The following is a 22221-nucleotide window of genomic DNA, read 5'->3' on the forward strand; positions in this document are numbered from 1 at the left end:
TGGTTGTTTTTTCGCAAAAAATAAGCATTCGGAATCCAAATGGAAATAAATAAATACAGCTTTTAATTCAAGTCAAGTCTAATAGGCTTTATTGACATTTCAACCATATACAGTGCAGTACATAGTAAAACAGGATAATGTTTTGTTTCCAGGACCAAAGTGCCTCATCAAACAACATAAATTAACAAAAGGAACACAGAACTACACAAAACTCTAAACTAGCAATGCAATCAATCGATCTCTTATTTCCTTTCGGAGAATATTTGGATCATTTGAATTAAGTTCAGTGATATTTGAGACTATTGTATGAATGATATTTTACCAGTGCCTCATATATTGTACAATTTCTAATCTTGACGCAATGTCATTGCTAATATGCACAATTTCTACCTTTAATCCACTACAATTAAAAATAAATTTTGCTCAATGACCACTACAACACTGAACATTTAAGTGTCTGTCACTGAACCATACGCCTCAACAATGATAGACCTATAATGAATGGATATTCATTGTTCCCTTTTGAGTCTGGTTCCTTATAAGGAATCTTCCTTATACCATCTCAGGGACTTTTTCTTTGCCACAGTCGCCAATGGTTTGCTCAGAAGGGACAAACTTACAAAGACAAACTTGGACTAAATAAAGCCAGTGTATTAAATTGAATTCATGCCCATGCTCAATTTTTAATGACCCTCTCACATCTGGACATTCTAGAGTCCTAAGTTTCCATGTATTGTTTGATTGTTACAGTGCCACCTGCAAAATAAACAGTTATGGGTCAATGAAGGGAAAAAGTACCAACAGTGACAGTGTAATATTTTGGCCAATATTCTACCTAAACATTGTTGCAGACCAAGAACACCCCCTTACCCCATGCAGAATCTGTTCAGACATGGTTTAAAGACCATGAAAAAAAGTTCCATGTTGTTGACTTGGCCTCCATATTGTACAGATCTCAATCTGATCACGCATCAGTGGGATGTTCTAAACAAGCAAGTGTAGTCCCTGGAGGTTCCACAATCACAACTTATAGGACATAAATGATCTGCTGCTAATGTTTTGGTGCTCGGGTTTCTCATGTAGTCTATGATTTGACCTTTCAGAGCTGTTTTAGCTGTTTAGGGGACCTACGCAATCTTAGGCAGGCGGTTTTATGTTATAACTGATGGTGTATTTGAGACCTTTATTTTCAGTCTGTGCTTGAAATCTTTTTTTTTCCCAGAGCATGTGAGCATGTTTACTGAAGCTGATGCTGATTCATCAGTTGGCTTGAAAAATATACTGATGCAGATCGGATGCAGATTTTCTTATACATCATTCATTGCACTGCAGTCTGTGCAATCTGTGCAATCTGTGCTCATGTCGATGCATCTTCGATGAATGATGGTGATGGGACAGTTTCTAACATTTTCTGTGAATTCTGTACTCTGTACGATGCACAACCCCAGTGCTTTCTATAAAAAAAATATAAATCAATGTTTTATTTATGTAGAATAAAAACACCAATGCGAACGCGTTGTTTTCTTGAGACTTGACTCTTGATAGTCTTGACTGTGTATTAATGAATTTGTAGTCTGACCATTTATTTTTTTTTACCATTTAAAATGTATGAAAATACAGGAAGAGTTACATTAAACCTAAGAATATGGGGGAAAAGGGATCTCAATGACTATCACATGGTTGTTGGTGTCAATAGGGCTTGGGCGACTATTTTGGAAATTACAGATGTCCGAGGGACTTTGACACAGACAAAATCCAAATGAATAGCCATTAGTCAACAGTTCAGGCTGATGTTTGTGGTGTAATCGTGTAACGGTGTGGTGAATGTATTCTTTAGTTTCAATGAGTTTTGCGTAGTGTCCTTCCCAGTTCTGCCTGCAACTTTGGGATGTAACATACCACAAGACTCACAGCATTAACATACTGTATTGCAGACAAATATGTATAAATTGATTCAGTTATTACAACATGGACCACAATCTCAGATCTTACCTACTTTTTGGGAGCATGTATACAGTAGGATCCAAATGTCTAAGACCACAGTGTCAATCTGGGATTTTATTTTCCTTTAAAACACATAATAAATAGAAGGTTTGTGAATTTCAAAACAGTAAAGGGAAATTTGTACAATAGCTTGAATATTTAATTGTTTAACATTCAAGATTCTGTGACATTTCGATTTCTATTTAACTGTAAGCAAATTTATAACTGATTTGTACAAAAGGTGGCATTTTTTTCTCAATATAAAATCTCTTCCATTAAATGTAAGTATATATTAATTAAAAATATGAATATGATCAAAAATGTACCATGAGGTTTTGCACAAACTTGTGCAGTCCATGCGAGCTCGAGGGCTTTGGGGGAAAAAAACTCTGAAATTCATGTTAACATTTAAAGATGATTTTTTAGCCAATTTCCAGACAATATTATTATTAATAATGAAAATTCTGAAGCAAATAATTGGATACAGTGTAATGTTGTTCCTACTGCTGGATTATCTTAGCTGAGGCGACCTGGAGTTAACATTCCATTAAACAATTGTGCTACAACGTCTAATATTTATGTTGGGCTTGTTATAAATATGTTTTTTATTTGAAATCATAATGCTTATGAGAATCAAAATCAAATAAAGGCTCATACGGTACACCACTAGTATGATCATCTATCAAATCCATATGGGTTAAGAAAGTTTACAATTTCCCTTTTGGATTAATGAAGTTCTCTCTCTCTCCAGACCCTAAGTTTAGGTGACAGCTAGGCAAACATTCACCCATGACTCCGAACTAGTGTCAAGTTGTTTTCAAACTGTGATGCAAAAGACAATAAATGAAAACATTCACAAACTTGGAAGTGCTGCGAAGTTTTGGTTTTATTTAAAATAGACAGCTGGCACACTGACTGGCACAAGGTCTGTTTCAAAGCTGCTGTGATAGTGCCATCTGGCTGTACCAACTGGGCAAGTGTTTATATTTTATCCTCTTCCCCCAAACATTGCTCCAAATGTGTTTTTTCTTTTTCCTTTTTAAAGCCTCATTCCTGCTGAAAGCTCATCCTAACCTGCTCCCAGGACACATAGCTGATCAAATTCATAGACCATCTTTACCAGCTTCCTTATTACTACCTAACATGACAGAAAATTATAGAAAATCTGATATATTAATATGCGATAATTGCATCAATATTGTGTTAATTTATTTGAACATATTTTTTATTTAAAATCTATGTCCTTTCTGTCAGTACTCACCAGCTGGTAACTATAGATTACTACAAGTTTCACTAGAATGTTCGGTGAATTTCCAGGTCTGCAAGAGGGCCTGTGTGTATGTGTGTATGTGTGTGTGTGTGTGTGTGTGTGTGAGTGTGTTTGAGTGCAAAAGAGAACACATAGAAACCATTATAATGTGTGTGTGTTTGAGTGCAAAAAAAAACACATAGAAACCATTATAATATGTGCAGTGGTTTAGACACAGTAAAAACCATAAATTGTTTTGTGCAAATAGTCTATTGCAGGGTCACCAAGAAACTGGTCCTTGGTGCAAAAAAAGGTTGGGGACTGCTGGTCGAGTGAAAACCATTAAGAACCAATAGAACACCTTTGGCATCTTCACCTGTTGGTATCTCCTGGATACTATTATGGATCATTAGGACGTCATTCGGATGAAGCATACGGATTTCAAGGTTCCGCAATGATTCAATGAAATACACAAAAACCCTACATAACGGGAAACTGTTCGATACTGGTTTTGATGGTGATGGTTTGTAGTGGTATTGGAAACTTTCTGTAATCGTTCCTATCGGTGAGGTGGTTTTTTGCAGGCCCTGCTGGATCCAGTCTGATATAAGATGACTTTCTCATAATCCTTAATTGTATTAAATATCATGCAAATATGGAACAGCCCAAAAAGAGGAAAAGTGAGCTAGTTCTGACCAAAAGAACTGCTCAGATTGTTGTGATCATGAAATGTGCAGAAATTCCGCTCTATGAGATTTGCAGAGACAGCTGCAGATTTCCGTTAGACCCTCAGACACTGCGCTCTATCGCCCTCCACCGGGAAACACGTGCATCGTGCTATCACGTGACACGAACGCCACGGCACGGCACAGGCGCTGTAGCCGATTGACTCAGCCTCTGTCTCTCTCTGTCTCTCAGTGGCGTAAGCAGCATCCCGATTGCACGGATCCGCGTCCACTGTCCCCTTTTCGGCTCTGATGCACGCGCCAGCGAGCCTTTAGAGCGCTTGTGCTCTCGAGTCGAATGCACGCGCGGATCCTCCCGCTGCCCGTCCGGGCTCTGAGCGCGTGCTGTGTGTGAGACGTGTGTGAGTGTTTGTGTGTGAGAGACACACGGGGAGGAGACCGAATGGCGGAGCGCGATGCAGTACCGCTGCCGCTGGACATCCGAGCGCGGATCGCTGAGCTGGAACTGGAGCTGTCGGAAGGTGAGTGGCGGCGGTTCTCTCGTGGCTGCATTTAGGCCTGTGGTTATGGAGAAGATTGGGACTTAAACCCGTGCAGCATTGCGCGTACTTGGGTTTTTTTTCTTTGCGTGTTTACGTTTTCTCTCGCGCGTTCATGAATTTTCTGATGTGGGGGGATAAACGGAATGGTAGAGACCTGCGACCTTGGATGACACGTAGTGGGCCTTCACAGTGGCTCCTTTTTTATATACTTGGTTCTGGTGCAGGATGAAGCGCGTGCTGAGATTTGTGCAATAATTCGGGTCGCGCGAGCGTTCACTTTCCAATACACACTCAGTCTTTCTCTTTCAGGGAGACATACAGTACGCTGTCTGAATGCGAATGGTTCCCCCAGTGTGTGTGTGTGTGTGAGAGAGTATGGGGGCTCACAGTGTAGTGTCCTCATGCACTGACCCGTACAACCAGAGGACCCACATTTATGTCTCATGCAACACACACACACACCATAATTTTGAGTCTAACACTTCTAACGACCTGTACGATAAACCGTCTGCTTATCGTGATCATGATGAGGTTCAGGATTGTGATGCAGTGACGCAGTGTCTAGTGGGTGCAGGCAGAAATCACAAATCTGGTCCGTTAGTTCTACAGAAGGCAGTGTGCATGTCGTCATAGTTGTGAACAGGGCTTTCAGGTTCACTCAGTCACCTTGAATGCATTCATTGAACAGGAGCAAAAATAAATATATATATTATCAGTTGCTTCCTCGGTTGCACTTTGATTGCAGGTCAGGTTACATGCAGAGTTTTCCCTTCTCTCAGGGTTTCCTCGTGGTTCTTTGGTTTCCTCCGATACATGTGTGACCACGTTCGAGCGTGGTCATGATTCATATACACTGGATTCATTGCAACCCTGAGCATAAACCAGTTACGATGATAAACGAGGAGGAATATAATTTGCGAGTGCGTTTGTATGTGTAGGCCGAGGCGACTGATTCAGAAACGACGATAGGTAATGTTATGCTCTGTAAAAATCCGCAATTAACTGGAACGCAAAGATTCAGTGTAAGTTCACATTATTAGATTCCAATTTTTTTTTAATCCCAGAAGGCCAGTAGATCCAGTACTGAGTGCGAGTCTACCTACTAAACCGAGTGCAGGTTGATGGCTTGAATTTGCACTAAACTAATATATGTAGCTTCAGTATTCCATGCAGTGCATTTCTGTGCACCGGGATGGAGTTAATTTTTTATTTTTTTTGTTTTCTAGTTGTTGGTTTTTTTTGTGCTTTATGAAAATTCATCATTTAATATATTTCCTTATATTTACAGCTTCCTCCACTATGAGACATGAATTCTAATGTGGACCTGAACGCTTATTTAGACAAAACAAAGCATTCCCTCATCTCATGGCGTCTCTACCGGTTTCTGCGGTGGAGCTTTCATAGGAATCTTCTGACTATATTACTGGCCTTCTAAAAGCTTCTCATGGCAAAAGCTTCTCATGGCAAAAGCAACTCATGCTAGATACCAATTAATACATAACTAGCAAATGTCACGTGTTATTTTAGCGTTTTAATCCCCCGAAGGCATCAAGTGTACAGAGTAATGCACTCTTACCTAAAATACTTATTCGGTGCATAAATATATGATTATTAAACTGTCGGACATTAATAAAATCAATGCAGGAAGCAATGCGGTGACTGTAACTGTAATATTATCCGGCGTTCCGTTTCACAGACTTATCGCATTTTGTCATCTTTGTAGATCTGCAGGTTTGGTATGCACTTACACCTAAACTGTGCATGCACTTTAAATGACTTGAAATGAGCAGGTTCTGGAACCCTCCTGGAGATGAAGAGATGTCTGGAAATGTAAGGCGGGAGAAGCACATCCAGATCGTTTCTCCACTTTTATCTCCGAGCTCCACGTCTGTCTGGAGTCAGTCGTGATGCAGTGTTTCTGATTCACTTTTAATTGTGATAAGACCTCCAAACCATAATAAACAACATTCTTGTGCGTGAGCGCGCAAGAGCGCGTGTGTTAGTAGCACGAGAACAAAGAACTAAGCACATACCGAACGGGAAGAACGATCCCGTAACGCAGGCCGACGTGACATTGATTTCCCGAGCTTCACTTGATATCACAAAAGTCTGCAGTATGCAAATGAGCTCTCCGGCAAAGCGTATTATCTGCGTTCACTGAGCGGTGTGAGCACGGAGATCCCGGCTCGATTATTTTCGTGAGTGTGACGTACGTTTGTGTCACGGGAATAATATAACCCTCATTATTTTCATTAACGGTGAACACGAGCCGCTCTTTGACATCACCTGTGCAGCCGTTCGGTTTTAACGCACTGCTTGGTGTATTGCGTTCACAGTGTGCAGCATCATTACTCACTGTGCTATTTTTGTCCATTTCTGGACTCTGACGTTGGGAAAATGACAGTGATTTTGACCCAGGACAAACCTCGTGTGGGTAGCTTTGGGTCAGGAACGGAATAAAGTTGCTGGACTCTGTGTTGGTGTGCGAGTGGAGGCAGACTTTAGGGCCTGTTCTTAAAGGCTAAACAGAAGCAGGCAAGTTTTCTTGCGATTGCATCATTCCACCAAACAAAAGGATGGATTTTTTTTTTTCCTTTTCTCGTGCATTGGATAGTGTGCCCATCTTTGTGTTTGGGAAAGAGAAAAGTGCCGGTTAGAATAAAAACCCATCTCAATCACGACTAAGAAATATTATCATACTTTTCATATATATGTGTATATATATATAAATATATATATAATGATTTGTGAGAGAATTCAGTCTTCAGCACAAAGGATTTGAAAACAGTTTTACATCCTTGTATCTATAAACAGGTCTATTCTCTAATTGCATCGAGTACGTTCTTGTGCATGCTAAGATCCTGCTAGATCAAAAGTATAAGGACATCTAACCATGACATTCATATGAGCTAGTTGAACGCCCTTTTTCCTAAAGCATGCCACTCGTATGGAGCCTTTTCTTTGCTGTTATAGTAGATGCCATTCTTCTGGAAAGGTTGCCCACTAGATTTTGGAGCGCTGTTTAAGGAATTTTTGTTCATTCAGCCACAAGAGCATTTGTGAGGCCTGTGGATCAGACTGCATTCCAGTTTATCCCAAAGGTTTACTGTGAGGTTATGGCTCTATCCAGGCCACTTAAGTGCTTTCAAACCAAATTTGACAACAAATTTGGTACAAAGCTCGCTTTGTGCTCAGGAGCATTGTCATGTTGGAACAGATTTAGGCCTCTTAGTTCTAGTGAAGGGAAATCTGTATGCTGTATAGACAATCATGGGCCTCCAGCTTTCAATTTTTATTTATATTGCGTTTTTAACAATAAACATTGTCTCAACGCAGATTTACACAGATAATGTGGTGATAAAAAATTAATATGTTCTTTGTAAGTGTAAGTTTGTCCCTGATGAACGAGCCGGTGGCGACTTTGGTGAGGAAAAACTCTCCGAGATGGAATAAGGAAGAAACCTTAAGAGGAACCAGACTCAAGAGGGATCTCATCCTCGTCTGGGTTGCACCGAATGTCCATCTATTGCAGATAAACTATGTTGCTGGGTGCAGTGATGGTGATCAGAAGCAAACTGAAGTCTTGAGTCAGTGTAGCAGACTGTTGACATTAACTACAGTCCAAATCCATCCTCAAAGCTCCCGTTCTTACTCCGGAATTTCATGGAACCACCCAAGGCGTTGACCCAAAGCTTTGTGACCAAAGTTCATAGAAGATCTACATAAAGGGGTCATGGTCACACCTTGGACACCTGACCATAAGAACAGCTGATCATCCACGTTTGTGATCATTCAGCCACAAGGCAAAGGCAGGTACTGATGTAGGGTGAGGAGACCTGGGGTTCAGTCAGCATTCCAATTCATTCCAAAGGTGTTCAATAGGTTTGAGACCAGAGCTCTATAGCAGGTCACTCAAGATCTTCCTCTCCAACACATGTAAACCAGATCTTCATGGAGCTCACATGTGAACAGGGGCATTGTCCTGCTGGAACAGATTTGGGTCTCCTAGTTCAAGTGAAAGGAAAGTATAATGCAACCTTATCTGAAGACATCCTACACAGTGGTGTGCTACAGATTGTGTGGTAACACTTCGGGGAAGAACCTCATATGGCTGGAAAAGTCAAATGTCTCAGTACTTTTGTACTTCTGTTATATAAGGATTGTTATTGAACTTTTTGCTCTCATCATCCCACACAGACAGATGGACCATAGATCCACGTTCAGGGATCCGCAGCACATGTTAGCTGACGATATTTATTTTGATTCTCATAGGCTCGTTGCTGTACTTGGAACATTTCCATATATCGAGAGGAACTCTCAGTTCGGTTCATTGATATGATCTCTGTGATTGCTCACGGATTTGTTGCGAAGTACCTTTAGTATCTTTTAGTTCCTGGTTGCTTCTGCCAGGAGGTTAAGGCTTGTTTGTAAATAGATTTTTTTTGTAGCCTAATGACCTCAGACAATACATCAAAATCACACAAAAGGTTGCGAGACACAAAATCAATGTTCAGCAGCGACTCATTAATGGAATTGAGTTTTTGAAAATATGTTGTGAATTGAAGAGGGACAGCGTGTAAAGAGAATATAAAAGCGCAGGAAAAGGAGTTGATGCAGAAGGGTCTCCTAATGATGGGGTGTTACTGCCTTAATCGCATGGATTTGATGCTTCAAAAAGTTTTTGCATGGAAAAAATGTGAAATGAAATATTGCAGTAGTTGTGGACATTGTCGCCATATACTTAATCTTAAAAATGTAGTTTTACATGCTATTAATTTGAGCTTATTTCATGATGAATGTGAATAGGTAAGTACCGTTAAACAGACAGAAGTGTCCTATATAGATAAATGTATTATTAATGTTGGTATGTATGCTTCTATTTACAGTTACACAGACAGCAGTAAGTGGCATTTTAGAAACCCAGTCGGATGTTGTAGATAAATAGCCTGAAAATGATTATCACTATTGGATTATACATTGAGATTTCCGCTTTATGAATATAATACTGCACACCCACACTAATATACCCGAAAACGCTTATATTCCTGTACTGCGCATGTGTACAAAACGCTTTGGTCTGTATTGTTTAAAGACTATGATCACACACTTGATGTCACCCAAATGAGGATGGGTTCCCCTTTTGAGTCTGGTTCCTCTCAAGGTTTCTTCCTCATAACATCTAAGGGAGTTTTTCCTTGCCACAGTCGCCATGGCTGTTTATCAGGAATAAATACACACAGTTCACCTAAACTGTTAAAGTTTGTAAAGCTACTTTGAGACAATGTCCGTTGTGAAAAACGCTATAGAAATAGACTTGACTGGACTGTGTTTTAACTTCGTCAGGCAATTTAGTTAATATCTGTTCCTTTATTTTTTTTAAACAGACAGATGAAACGTTTTAGTTGCTGTAGGTAACCCAATCCTATAAAGTGTTTTTGAGTTGGATGGATCACGTGACTATATTACGTGACTAAAAAGGCGTTTATCGGATTTGAGTAGCCCACTGTTTCTCTGTTGTAGGCCTTACAGCTGCGTTTTTAGATTTGTTCCCTTGGGAGACACACACACACACACACACACACACACACACACACACACACACACACACAGATTTCCAAATTTGCCCATTTTGGCGGCTGCACTTTGTTAAATAATCTCATAAGTCACAATGTCTTGAAGTGCTGCTATTTGTTATACTTTATATCCTGTTTTTTGTGGTCGATTAAATTTTTATTTTAGTTTTATTCTAAATGATTGTATTGTAAATTGTATTTTATTCCTCTCTTATTTTTATTTATGTATTTATTTTTTCCTTATATCTTTTTTTACTAGAGAATAATGTTTTTTATTTATTTTTTAAAATCCGCTTGTACAGGGGGCCAAAACATACAGAGAAATGTATCCAGATTGATAAGTGGTTTTTGAAACCTTTTCTATCGTTCCTTAACATCTCCCTACAAAAAAAAGACATGTAAGGGGTTTTAACAAACATATCAGGAGGGAAAAAATGGCATTTTCTCATGCAACGAATGCCATGATTTGGAGATATTTGCTGTAGCACAAATGCCCCATAAAACTCTAAACCAGTTTAGTATGTAATGAGATACGATCGGTCAGTAATGTTGTTTTTTCCATTAGTGGGTTAAGTTAAAAACATAGAGGTAGTAGATGCGCTGTCCTTCAGAGGAGCTGGATTGGGATCAATCGAAGTTTCTCTATTTTTAGTTAAAAAACAACAACAAAAAAAAAAAAACAATTCCAGCAATATGAGGTGTTTTCCCAGACCACTGTACATAAACAGTTTGTATATTATTTGAATATTTTAGTATAGTTGCACCCAGAATAAGCAAATGGCGAAGGAATCCAGTATGAAAATGATAAAATTGTATATATATTTTATAATAATTGCAATAATGTATTTAATTATGTATTCAAATGAAATGTTATCATAATAACGTGTACATATAATAATATATATTAATATTAATAGGAATTTGTCAGTTTTTTACGACCCGAACAGCGATTTCACAAAGAGCAAAATGCTTTTAACGCTGTATGAAAAGCTACGTGAACAGAAATGCGATCGATTTCATCTTCAGGTTTTAATAAGAGAGGAGACGGACAGCTTACCCTCAGCTAGTACTTGACAGCTAACCCAGTGAACGTTCTCACTATTATGACTTACAACTACAAAGAACATTATGCTTAAATCCAATTTGCATCCTCGCTTTTGTTCATTTTTCCTTGGAGAATAATATCTACCTCAGCATCACATAGCGCGGTTACGTGGTTACACGTATTAGTGTGGCTTCCCAGAGAAGTAAATAACTTACTGTATCATTATATTTCATTGTTTACATAACGTACTAGTATTCCTCGTCATCATTTTTGACTTCATCTCCTAATATAAATGTCCGGGGAAAATAACGCAGATGCTGCTCGAGGTAAAAAGCTGCAGGTTTTCCCACACAGTTTATGTTTATAGTTTGCGTGGAAATCAAAATAGAATCCCAGAAACTCAACGACTCAGTGGTACATCTTAAAACGACGTCACCTTGACGACAATAACGTCTTTTGTGCTTCTTTAACGCAGGATGTCATGCGTTTATCTGTTTGCCGACCGCGTTATCCAGAGCTTAGCGCCGTAATGCGCTTTAAACTCCATGAAGATATGAGTTGGGTTACATGGGTTGGAGTGAAAGATCTTGAGTGGCCTGCTACAGAGCTCTGACCTCAACTCTTGAACAGTTGCACCCCAGGCCTCATCACATCACCTTACATCAATCTCCAAAATGTCCAAAAGGACACTCCCAAATCTAGTGGATTGTCTTCCTGGAAAAATGGAGCTTATTGTAAGAGCAAATTGGATATAAATGTGGAATGGGATGTTTAAAAAGCACTGTTTATACTCTGGTGTCCACAAACTTAAATGTATATCGGTGCTGCGTTTGAAAAAAATGAGCTGATGATACTTTATACAATAAGCTCTGTTGTTTTTTTTTGTTTTTTTTTTGTAGTAGCAGCAGCAGATCACAGATTGCAGTTTCTGACCTGATAGCCTGATAGCGTGTGTTTGAATGTGTCAGCACTTGCGTTAACACATTGGGATCTGTTTGCTTGTCGGTTAGTCGATCTGGCGCGCTCTCTCTCTCTCTCTCTCTCTCTCTCTCTCTCTCTCTCTCTCTCTCTCTCTCTCTCTCTCTCTCTCTCTCTCTCTCTCTCTCTCTCTCTCTCTCTCTCTCTCTCTCTCTGTGTGTGTGTTTTTCCTCTCAACGTGTGCTTGGTGCGTTATCATAGGGCAGGTGTTCATCCTGCTCTACAGGTATTTTATGTAAACTAGCATACACATACGCAGAAGCGTGCGCTCGTGTGCTTTTCAGGCCCTACATCCTGGCAATCAAGAGTTAATATTTTATAAAGTCAGTTACATATTTATTGTGTGCATGTGGGTCATAAATTGAGGAAGCTTTTTGACTTGACCTACATTCCGCACATGGGTGCCTGGGTGTGGGTTTGAGAGACAAAGAAAGACAAAAGAGATGGTGGTGAATTCCATATTTAAAGCATGTTGCGTCATTTTGTGTGTAATACGCGCATATGGGAAGAATTCTGTAAGTCAGAAAGGTCCATCTCCAGATGTGTGACGAATTCAAGGGAAATAAATATATATATATATATATATATATATATATATATATATATATATATATATATATATATATATATATATATATATATATATATATATATATATATATATATATATAATGGCTCCGTTTTCCTGTGGGTGACGTTTCGCCGGTGTGGTTTGGTCTGCTTTTCCTCTTAAATCACCTATTCTATGATGAAACCTATCTGAAGGGTTAGTAATCTGTTCCATACTGAAGATGTTTGGGATTCTTGTGGTAGTTTGTTGTGTTTGGTTTTGACCACTATGCATATACTGTTTTTATGCTTAGTCATGTCATGTCACATCACTTCTCCCCAGTTATTCAGTTTTGACATGTTCATCTTCTGAACAAGAGTTCTCCATTGTGTGTGTGCTGGGCAGAAGGAGAGTAATGTGAAGAAAAGGACTGAGAGAGATAGAGAGAGAGAGGGGAAGGATTTGCTCCCCGGATCAGGTTGCTCAGCTGTCTCATAACTCCCGTTTCTATTTTTAATTTCTTCTTGAGTATGTGAATGGAACCGTTTATCCTGGGCCTCATTTCGCATTCCTGACCTAAGAGCTCAGATGTTCCCAATCCACACCAGTCCGTGCTGTTGTTCTGATCTTGCCTCTCAAGTCACCCAAGCAGAGTCCACAACATGGATCCGAATTCAGGAACACAATGAAAAGCGTCATCTGGCTTTGTTTAAAACCCTGACGAGTGGATGAAGTTTCTATATTGTAGGGATCTGTAGTGTTGTAATATCTTGCATTTGTAAATGACCATCAATCTGCACTCTTTATATCAAGATTACTTTAGCACGGGTTCCTAAACTAAGGGTGGTATTTTAGTATATATTTTGGATGTCTGGCCGTCTCATGTTTTTATTTGTTATATTTATTTAACAAATTTATATTAGAAATATAGCAGACAGATTTTGTGTGCTAAAACGAGTTGGTATCAAAGTTTTGAGACATGCTTTGTTTGCAAGTGAGTACTTTATTTAATCTATGTTTCCACACTATTACCTTCCAAGTAGCCCCCTTGCACAGCAATACTGCGTTCCTTCTAGAATCTGTCCTGAAAGTCTTATCGCACTGGATCTCCGCAACGGTGTCAAAACTGCGACCTTTGAGCCGGATCTACATCTTCAGGCAGAGGGCAAAGTCTGCAGGAGTCAAATCTGGCGAGTAGAGTGGGTGCGGGAAGTGAGATCATGTTGTTTCCTGCGAGAAACTCACGTGTGAGGGGAGCTCTGTGACATTGTGCTCACGGTGTCTGAATAGCACCAGTTGCACTGCTCCAGATGTACACAGGACAATGTCTTTTGGCACACTGACTTATAAAGGTCGGTGCTCCCTGTGACTGTGCGTACAACCTTGTGCTGTCATCTGTTGGCGCGTTACGATACTAGCCTTGAAACTTTCCGATATCACTGCTTTTTTGAGTGGTTATGGGAGTCAGCTATTTAGACCTCCTTAGAGCTCTTGTTTGTGGTCTCCTTTTAGTTGTGTTCATTCTTCCTGGAATTAATCGCATCGAACCTCACTTTCCAAGCCAAAAACAGGCCCCATGTGCCTGAAGATACTAAAAAAACCTCATTCTGTACTGGATATCTAGAAGTACTCGATTCGACCCTTCAGTCTTTAAGGTACAAGGTAGAAATGCCCAAAGACTCCTCCTGTATCCTGGCACTTGGGTGGTGAACTGAACTTCCCCTTAGTGTTTGAACAGCTGAGTCATTGGCCGTCCTCAAACAAAGACTGAAGATCTGCCTCTTTACTAAGCTCTTCAACAAGCGCTTGTTGTACTCCTCCTCTCTACAAGCGCTGTTGAACTTCATGGTGTTGTTAGTATTGTAAGAGTCGGACCTATTTGCACAAGCACAAGGGTCATGTTTTTTTTTTTTACAAAGCACTTTAACTTTTTTCGAGTTCTGTATGCTGCAAACGTACATTTTACATTTACAGCATGTAGCGTTCCTGCCTATACATATTAATATTAAACTATTTAAAATTCATCTCTGCATTGATCTTGAGGGTTTTTTGTGTGCATGCAATAAAACTAGCTCCTGTGGTTATGACCCACCCTTGGTTGAATGATGTCTAACGGCTGATGCTGCAGGAGTTTGACAAAAGGGCGTGACCACAGGATCGTAGGCGTTGCTGTTTAAAGCCCAAAGGCCCAAAACGGAAAGTTGCACGATTAAGCTACTTGTGTGATCCTTCCAAACCCGGTGCTCTGAAAATAGGATTGTCAGATTGGTGTGCACACACACACACACGTTACAGTAAATGTTTCGGATGCTTCAGATGCTGTTAGTAGCTGTGCTAAAATTAGCGTGTGTGTATGTGAGAGAGCGAGAGAGCTAGAAAGAGAACCTTCGACCTGCATGCAGTTTTATTATGCAAAATGACACCGCTGTAGAGCGCGGAGACGAATTCATAAACAGTGCATAAGTGTGGAAATGAAAGAGGTAGAGAAAGAGGAAGGCATGAGGAAGACATGACATGAGGAGGATGTGTGATGTTGTTCTTGGCTTGACATGTGCGATTGTTTCAGTGCGCAGTAGGGAGTGTTACAGCTCTTAGTAGTGTAGAAATATCACAGGATAATGGAGGTGTGTTGTTTGAGTGTACACCTCTGTGTGTATCCATTTAGTATTTCAAATATCTATATTTTTATTGGGATTTTATACTGAACTGGGTGTGCACTTAACCAAAAAGGTGATTTCTTTTAAACCACTGGATAAAAAGCTATGCTGCAGGAAACAGTGAGAAAACACAGAGGTAGAAATGCCAAGCTTGTCGCTGTGTCATGTGAAGTCCGTTTCCGAAAGTTCCTCGACCTCAGCTTCATCACATCGCATCAATTCATAATTAGCCTCCAATCACGTGTAAAGATTTTTATTTTATTGATTTATTTTGCATGTGTGGTTGCTTTTTATGTTAGAGTTTAGTTCTTGTTCTTCCCTGCATTATATCTGTTTAGAACGTCATTTTGAATAATGTATTTGTACGTGGTTATTTTCCTCGCGTGTTTGAGTGGGTGCTTTTCTTTTTTTCAATTAAACGCAAACGATAATTTGGCTCAGACCTCAACTAACGATTTCCACGTTAAGCTCTTCGACACGACTCATTGGAATATTGAAGTGTGTTTGTTCCTATATTTTATTCCAACACTTGCAGTGTTTCATGACAGCCACTTCAAAAAAGTTATTCTAAACATGTTTACATGAATATACTGTTAAATGAATGAATTATTTAATCGATGAATACACTTGACATAAAACCCAGTCTAAATAATATTTAATGGAGAAATTCTGTTTGTAAAAGATTAAATAAAAGTGTACTGCTTGACATGAGTTATTACTTTGTAAGGTCTTTAGAAAGTCTTGATAAATGTTTAATCTAGAACATGTTGGTTCATAAAAATTGCTGGTGAGAAAAATGAGGGGAAGAAGAAGAGGAAAAAAAAGTTGATTATTTTAAACTCATGGCCATGTTTGGCTCTATGATTTGGTGCATTCCTGTTTTTGGGGTGTGTTACTAAAAACAAGCTGCTCTAGCCGGCTAGAATGAAGTGCATGCAGGCTAAATCTGAGGTTTAAACAGGCTGGCTATTCGAGTGTCAATCCCAAATGTAGCCGCGTCACCCTGATGCGTTTATTTTTATGTACGGCATTCCCGAACAAAAGAAAACGAACTGAGCCTAAGCTTTTAACCGTCTTAACAACAAATCGTTGGTCAGAATATTATCAAGAACGAAACAGAGGCACTTCTGAGAGTTTGGGTGCCACGATATGGGCGTTAACTTCACTTCTATAGTCGTCTTTTAACGCAAATGTTTAGGGAAGTTCACAAAATTCGAAACTCATCAACACTGAATGGAACAACATTAGCTCTTCTTTGTGTAAAAGGCTCTCTGCTGGATTACACACAAGACGTAAAGAAATATAAAGAGAAACTTCAATTAATTTTATTTCATTTCTATAGCACTTTTCACAGTGAGCATTGTCTCAAAGCAGCTTTACAAAATGTAAGAATTATGATATACCGATGTACCCCAAGTCCCTCCTCTGCACATGTCCAAACGATCTCGATCAGGTCTCTGTCTCGCTTTGTCCCCAAAAACGTCCTGCATGGGGTTCCTCTAATAAACTTGTTTCTAATCTTGTCCATCCTCATCACTCCCAATAAAAATCTCAGGATCTTCAGCTCTGCTACCTCCAGATCTGCCTCTTGTCTTTAAACCATACAACATCGCAGGTCTCACCACAGTCTTATAAACTTTCCCTTTCACTCTTGCAAATACCCTTCTATCCCAAATCACTCCTGCGATCACTCTTCTCCACCCACTCCACCCTGCCTGCACTCTTTTCTTCACTTCTCTAACACACTCTCCATTACTTTGCACTGTTGACCCCAGGTACCTGAACTCCTCCACCTTCTTCACCTCTTCACCCTGCAACTGCATCACTCCACTGCCCTCCCTCTCATTCACACACATGTACTCTGTCTTACTCCTACTGACTTTCATTCCCTTTCTCTCCAGTGCATACCTCCACCTCTCCAGGCTCTTCTCAACCTGCTCCCTACTCTCACTACAAATCACAATATCATCCGCAAACAACATAGTCCACGGAAACTCCTGTCTGACCTCGTCAGTCAACCTGTCCATCACCACTGCAAACAGGAAAGGGCTCAGAGACGATCCTTGATGCAGTCCAACCTCCACCTTGAACCAGTCTGTCATTCCTACTGCACACTTCACTGCACAATTTTTATACATGTCCTGCACCACCCTCACATATTTCTCTGCCACAGCAGACTTCCTCATGCAATACCACAACTCCTCTCTTGGCACCCTGTCGTACGCGTTCTCTAAATCCACAAACACACACTGCTACTTCTTCTGACCTTCCCTATACTTCTCCATCAACATTCTCAAAGCAAATAATGCATCTGTGGTGCTCTTCTTTGGCATGAAACCACACCGTTGCGCACAGATTGTCTCTTCTTCTCTTAGCCTGGCTTCCACTACTCTTTCCCATAACTTCATGGTGTGACTGAACAACTTTATTCTCCTGTAGTTACTGCAGGTCTGCACATTTCCCTTATTCTTAAAAACCGGTACCAGCACACTCCTTCTCCATTTCTCAGGCATCCTCTCACCATCCAACTTATATTGAACCTCTTAGCCTTTAGTTTTGCACCAGCGCGAACAATATCCCTTTGTTCTCAGGTGTTTTGCAATAGATCAAATAAAAAGGGACAAGAGTAACCATGACTAACTATACTTCATTCTAAAGGTCTAAGCCTCAAGCAGCGATTTTAGATCACTGTTTTTCAATGAAAATGTATAATGAATGTATTTGCTGAATTTGTGTAAGCAGGAATCCAAGACCAGGATTACAATGGAAAAATAAGTCGTCAGCCACCATAGTATAAAATATTGACTATATGGACAAATGTTTTAGGATACCTGACTTTTCACCTTTATGTGGTCGGAGGTGCACAATTTGAAGGAAGTACCATAGAATTTTTCCTTCACTTGAACTAGGAGACTCGAACCTGTCCCATGACAATACCCCTGTGTACAAAGCCAGGTTCATAAAGACATGCTTGGGTTGTTGTGGAAGATCTTGAGTAACTCTTCATTGAAGATCCGACCTTAACCTTATTGGAACACCTTTGGGACGAATTGGAATACACCTGAGGCTTCCTCACACTATATCAGTACCTGATGCTACTAATGCCCTAATGGCTGAACGAACACAAATCCCCACAACCACACACCAGTCCCTTGTGGAACATCAAATGGGGACTAAATGTGGAATGGGATGTAGAAAAAACACATTTGAATCTTAGGCTCAGGTGTGCACAAACTATTGTCCATATATTACAATGTGTGTTTTTATGTACATTTAGGTAAGGGGGGGATTTTAGTTCAATTTTATTTAGCTTTGAAAGATACCACAAATGAGTGCAGGAGGAATTCCTTAGGGAATGGGTGGGGGTGGGTTTTGGGAAAAAAAAAAAGGTCTCACACACCTAAACACTTCACTGATATCAAATTGCTGAGTTCAAAAAAACAAAACAAAACAAAACACCCAGTGTAGTGTTACACAATGTGCTGCTGACTGAATTGCCTCCATTGATTAAATATTGTCAATGAACACACTTTTCTGCATTTTCATCATTTTTTCTCACAGATTTCCCCCTGATCAGAATAGACGCCATCACTAACACTGATGAATGTATCAGACTCTGCAAAACACACACCAAAAATGTTCATTAAGGTGGTATATTGTTTTGTCAATGTGTAACAGTGACATAGTGACTGTCAAGGTTATTTAAAGATTTGCCAAACAAAATACCCTTGGAAATATACTTCAAATAGGAAGGAAGCTATTTAAAGAGGAAAAACTATTTCAATCATTTGACCTTGTTGTAAACTTAATCCTTTTTGGGGCAATCCCAAACTCTTTTCTGATCATCTGCTGGTTACAATGATAATTCCATATCAATCATATGAAACAACCACTTTCTTGAACTATTGTTTAATCACTTATAGACCGATGGCAATAAAAATGGGTATTATGTTCCAGAACAAGAGCCATCTTTATAAGACAAACAGGAAGGAGTCGATGGAAAAAATGGACTTTGCTGTCACATTGACCCTGTTTTTGACTCTGGATCAATTTTCCTAATCAGATCAAAACCCTAAACATACACTGTATGGACAAAAGTTTCATTCATATGTGTAAGATTCATACAGTGAGGAAAATAAGTATTTGAACACCCTGCTATTTTGCAAGTTCTCCCACTTAGAAATCATGCAGGGGTCTGAAATTGTCATCGTAGGTGCATGTCCACTGTGAGAGACATAATCTAAAAAAAAAAATCCAGAAATTACAATGTATGATTTTTTTTTGCTATTTATTTGTATGATACAGCTGCAAATAAGTATTTGAACACCTGAGAAAGTCAATGTTAATATTTGTTTGTTTGCAATTACAGAGGTCAAACGTTTCCTGTAGTTTTTCACCAGGTTTGCACACACTGAAAGAGGGATTTTGGCCCACTCCTCCACACCGATCTTCTCTAGATCAGTCAGGTTTCTGGCCTGTTGCTGAGAAACACGGAGTTTGAGCTCCTCCAAAGATTCTCTATTGGGTTTAGGTCTGGAGACTGGCTAGGCCACGCCAGAACCTTGATATGCTTCTTACAGAGCCACTCCTTGGTTATCCTGGCTGTGTGCTTCGGGTCATTGTCATGTTGGAAGACCCAGCCTCGACCCATCTTCAATGCTCTAACTGAGGGAAGGAGGTTGTTCCCCAAAATCTCGCAATACATGGCCCCGGTCATCCTTTCCTTAATACAGTGCAGTCGCCCTGTCCCATGTGCAGAAAAACACCCCCAAAGCATGATGCTACCACCCCCATGCTTCACAGTAGGGATGGTGTTCTTGGGATGGTACTCATCAGTCTTCTTCCTTAAAACACGTTCAGTGGAATTATGACCCAAAAGTTCTATTTTGGTCTCATCTGACCACATGACTTTCTCCCATGACTTCTCTGGATCATCCAAATGGTCATTGGCAAACTTAAGACGTGCCTGGACATGTGCTGGTTTTAACAGGGGAACCTTCCGTGCCATGCATGATTTCAAACCATGACGTCTTAGTGTATTACCAACAGTAACCTTGGAAACGGTGGTCCCAGCTCTTTTCAGATCATTGACCAGCTCCTCCCGTGTAGTTCTGGGCTGATTTCTCACTTTCCTTAGGATCATTGAGACCCCACGAGGTGAGATCTTGCATGGAGCCCCAGTCCGAGGGAGATTGACAGTCATGTTTAGCTTCTTTCATTTTCTAATGATTGCTCCAACAGTGGACCTTTTTTCACCAAGCTGCTTGGTAATTTCCCCGTAGCCCTTTCCAGCCTTGTGGAGGTGTACAATTTTGTCTCTAGTGTCTTTGGACAGCTCTTTGGTCTTGGCCATGTTAGTAGTTGGATTCTTACTGATTGTATGGGGTGGACAGGTGTCTTTATGCAGCTAATGACCTCAAACAGGTGCATCTAATTTAGGATAATAAATGTAGTGGAGGTGGACATTTTAAAGGCAGACTAACAGGTCTTTGAGGGTCAGAATTCTAGCTGATAGACAGGTGTTCAAATACTTATTTGCAGCTGTATCATACAAAAAAATAGTTTAAAAATCATATATTGTGATTTCTGGATTTTTTCTTTTAGATTATGTCTCTCACAGTGGACATGCACCCACGATGACAATTTCAGACCCTTCCATGATTTCTAAGTGGGAGAACTTGCAAAATAGCAGGGTGTTCAAATACTTATTTTCCTCACTGTATGTGCTTTTTAAACATCCTGTTCCACATTTAGTCCCATTTGCTGCTACAATAACATTCACTCGCCTGAGAAGATGTTCCACAAAATGTTTGAGTGTGCTTGTGGAGATTTGTGATCATTCATCCAGTCAGGAAGTAAAGTCAGGTACTGTTGTAGAGCGAGGAGGCCTGAGGTGCAGTCAGCATTTCGAAACTTTCCAATGGGGTTTAATAGGGTTCAGATTAGAGCTCTATAGCAGGTCATGCAAACTCTTCCACTCCAACCCATGCAAACCATATCTTTCTGGAGCTGGCTTTGTACACAGGGGTATTGTCATGCTGAAACAGATTTGAGACTCCTAGTTTAAGTAAAGGGAGTACAGGTAGTCCTCTACTTCCGATGGTGATGAGCTACAACGACGAGTCAAAGATTGTACTATGACTGAGACAGTCTTTTCTGCTTCATGCTAATGTATAATTAAAATTTTCTGCTCTAAACTGATGGTTTTCCTCTTCTTTTTTCACAACAAGCAGGAGACATTCTTGAGGGCTTGGATGACATGTTTTTATTACAAAAATTGCTGTTTGAAACGGTGGGAGATACGCTCTTCCCAGTTGTGTGTCCAACGTACCGTACATCGTACATCATATTGTACCACATTCCATTTGTAGTCATATACACTACATGTAAAAGCATTAAAGGGTTATTCCCTTATTAATGACACATCATACAGATGGTAAATCAACTACAGAATATGGGGGAAAAAATATGGTTTTAACAGACTTTTCACCCATTTGTGTGCTTTAACTTAGCATAAAGCTGGAGTCACAAAATTGTATGTCACTGGATTTTGTAGCGATATTTATGATTTTGTCGTATCGCTCTCGCCCTCTTAAGATCTAAAAATCGCTACTAAATCCAGTAACATACAATTTTGTGAACCATATTTTTTTCCCATATTCTGTAGTTAATTTACCAACTGTATAATGCGTCATTAATGAGGGAATAACCCTTTAATACTTTTACATTTTGTCCATGTAGTGTATATGACCACATTCCATTTGTATTGTGAACACAGTGGTGCCCAGATACTTCCCGAAGTACTACCTAAAAGACAGCATCATTGCAGTAGTAGGAAATTACATAATCATTACAAGATGAAACAGTCGAGTTCACCACTGCTAGCCTGATGGATAAAGCTGACACCGCTATCTTATCATCTTCCGTCATCTCAGTTTCTGTTAGCATACCATGCGAC

General features: G+C 39.8%; 1 protein-coding gene across 1 annotated transcript in view; it reads left to right on the plus strand.

Annotated features, from left to right (window-relative positions):
• The first annotated feature begins 3521 nt into the window (after window positions 1-3521).
• dip2cb (disco-interacting protein 2 homolog Cb) overlaps window positions 3522-22221 on the plus strand; it is a 57856-nt gene continuing 39156 nt past the window's right edge. The window contains exon 1 of the mRNA XM_083525476.1: window positions 3522-4439. Within this exon, the coding sequence (XP_083381602.1) occupies window positions 4361-4439 (79 nt within the window). The 5' untranslated portion in view covers window positions 3522-4360. The remainder of the gene's footprint in view (window positions 4440-22221) is intronic.

The sequence above is a fragment of the Silurus aristotelis genome (genome assembly GCF_946808225.1).
Source record: "Silurus aristotelis genome assembly, chromosome: 22".
Classification (NCBI taxonomy): Eukaryota; Metazoa; Chordata; class Actinopteri; order Siluriformes; family Siluridae; genus Silurus; species Silurus aristotelis.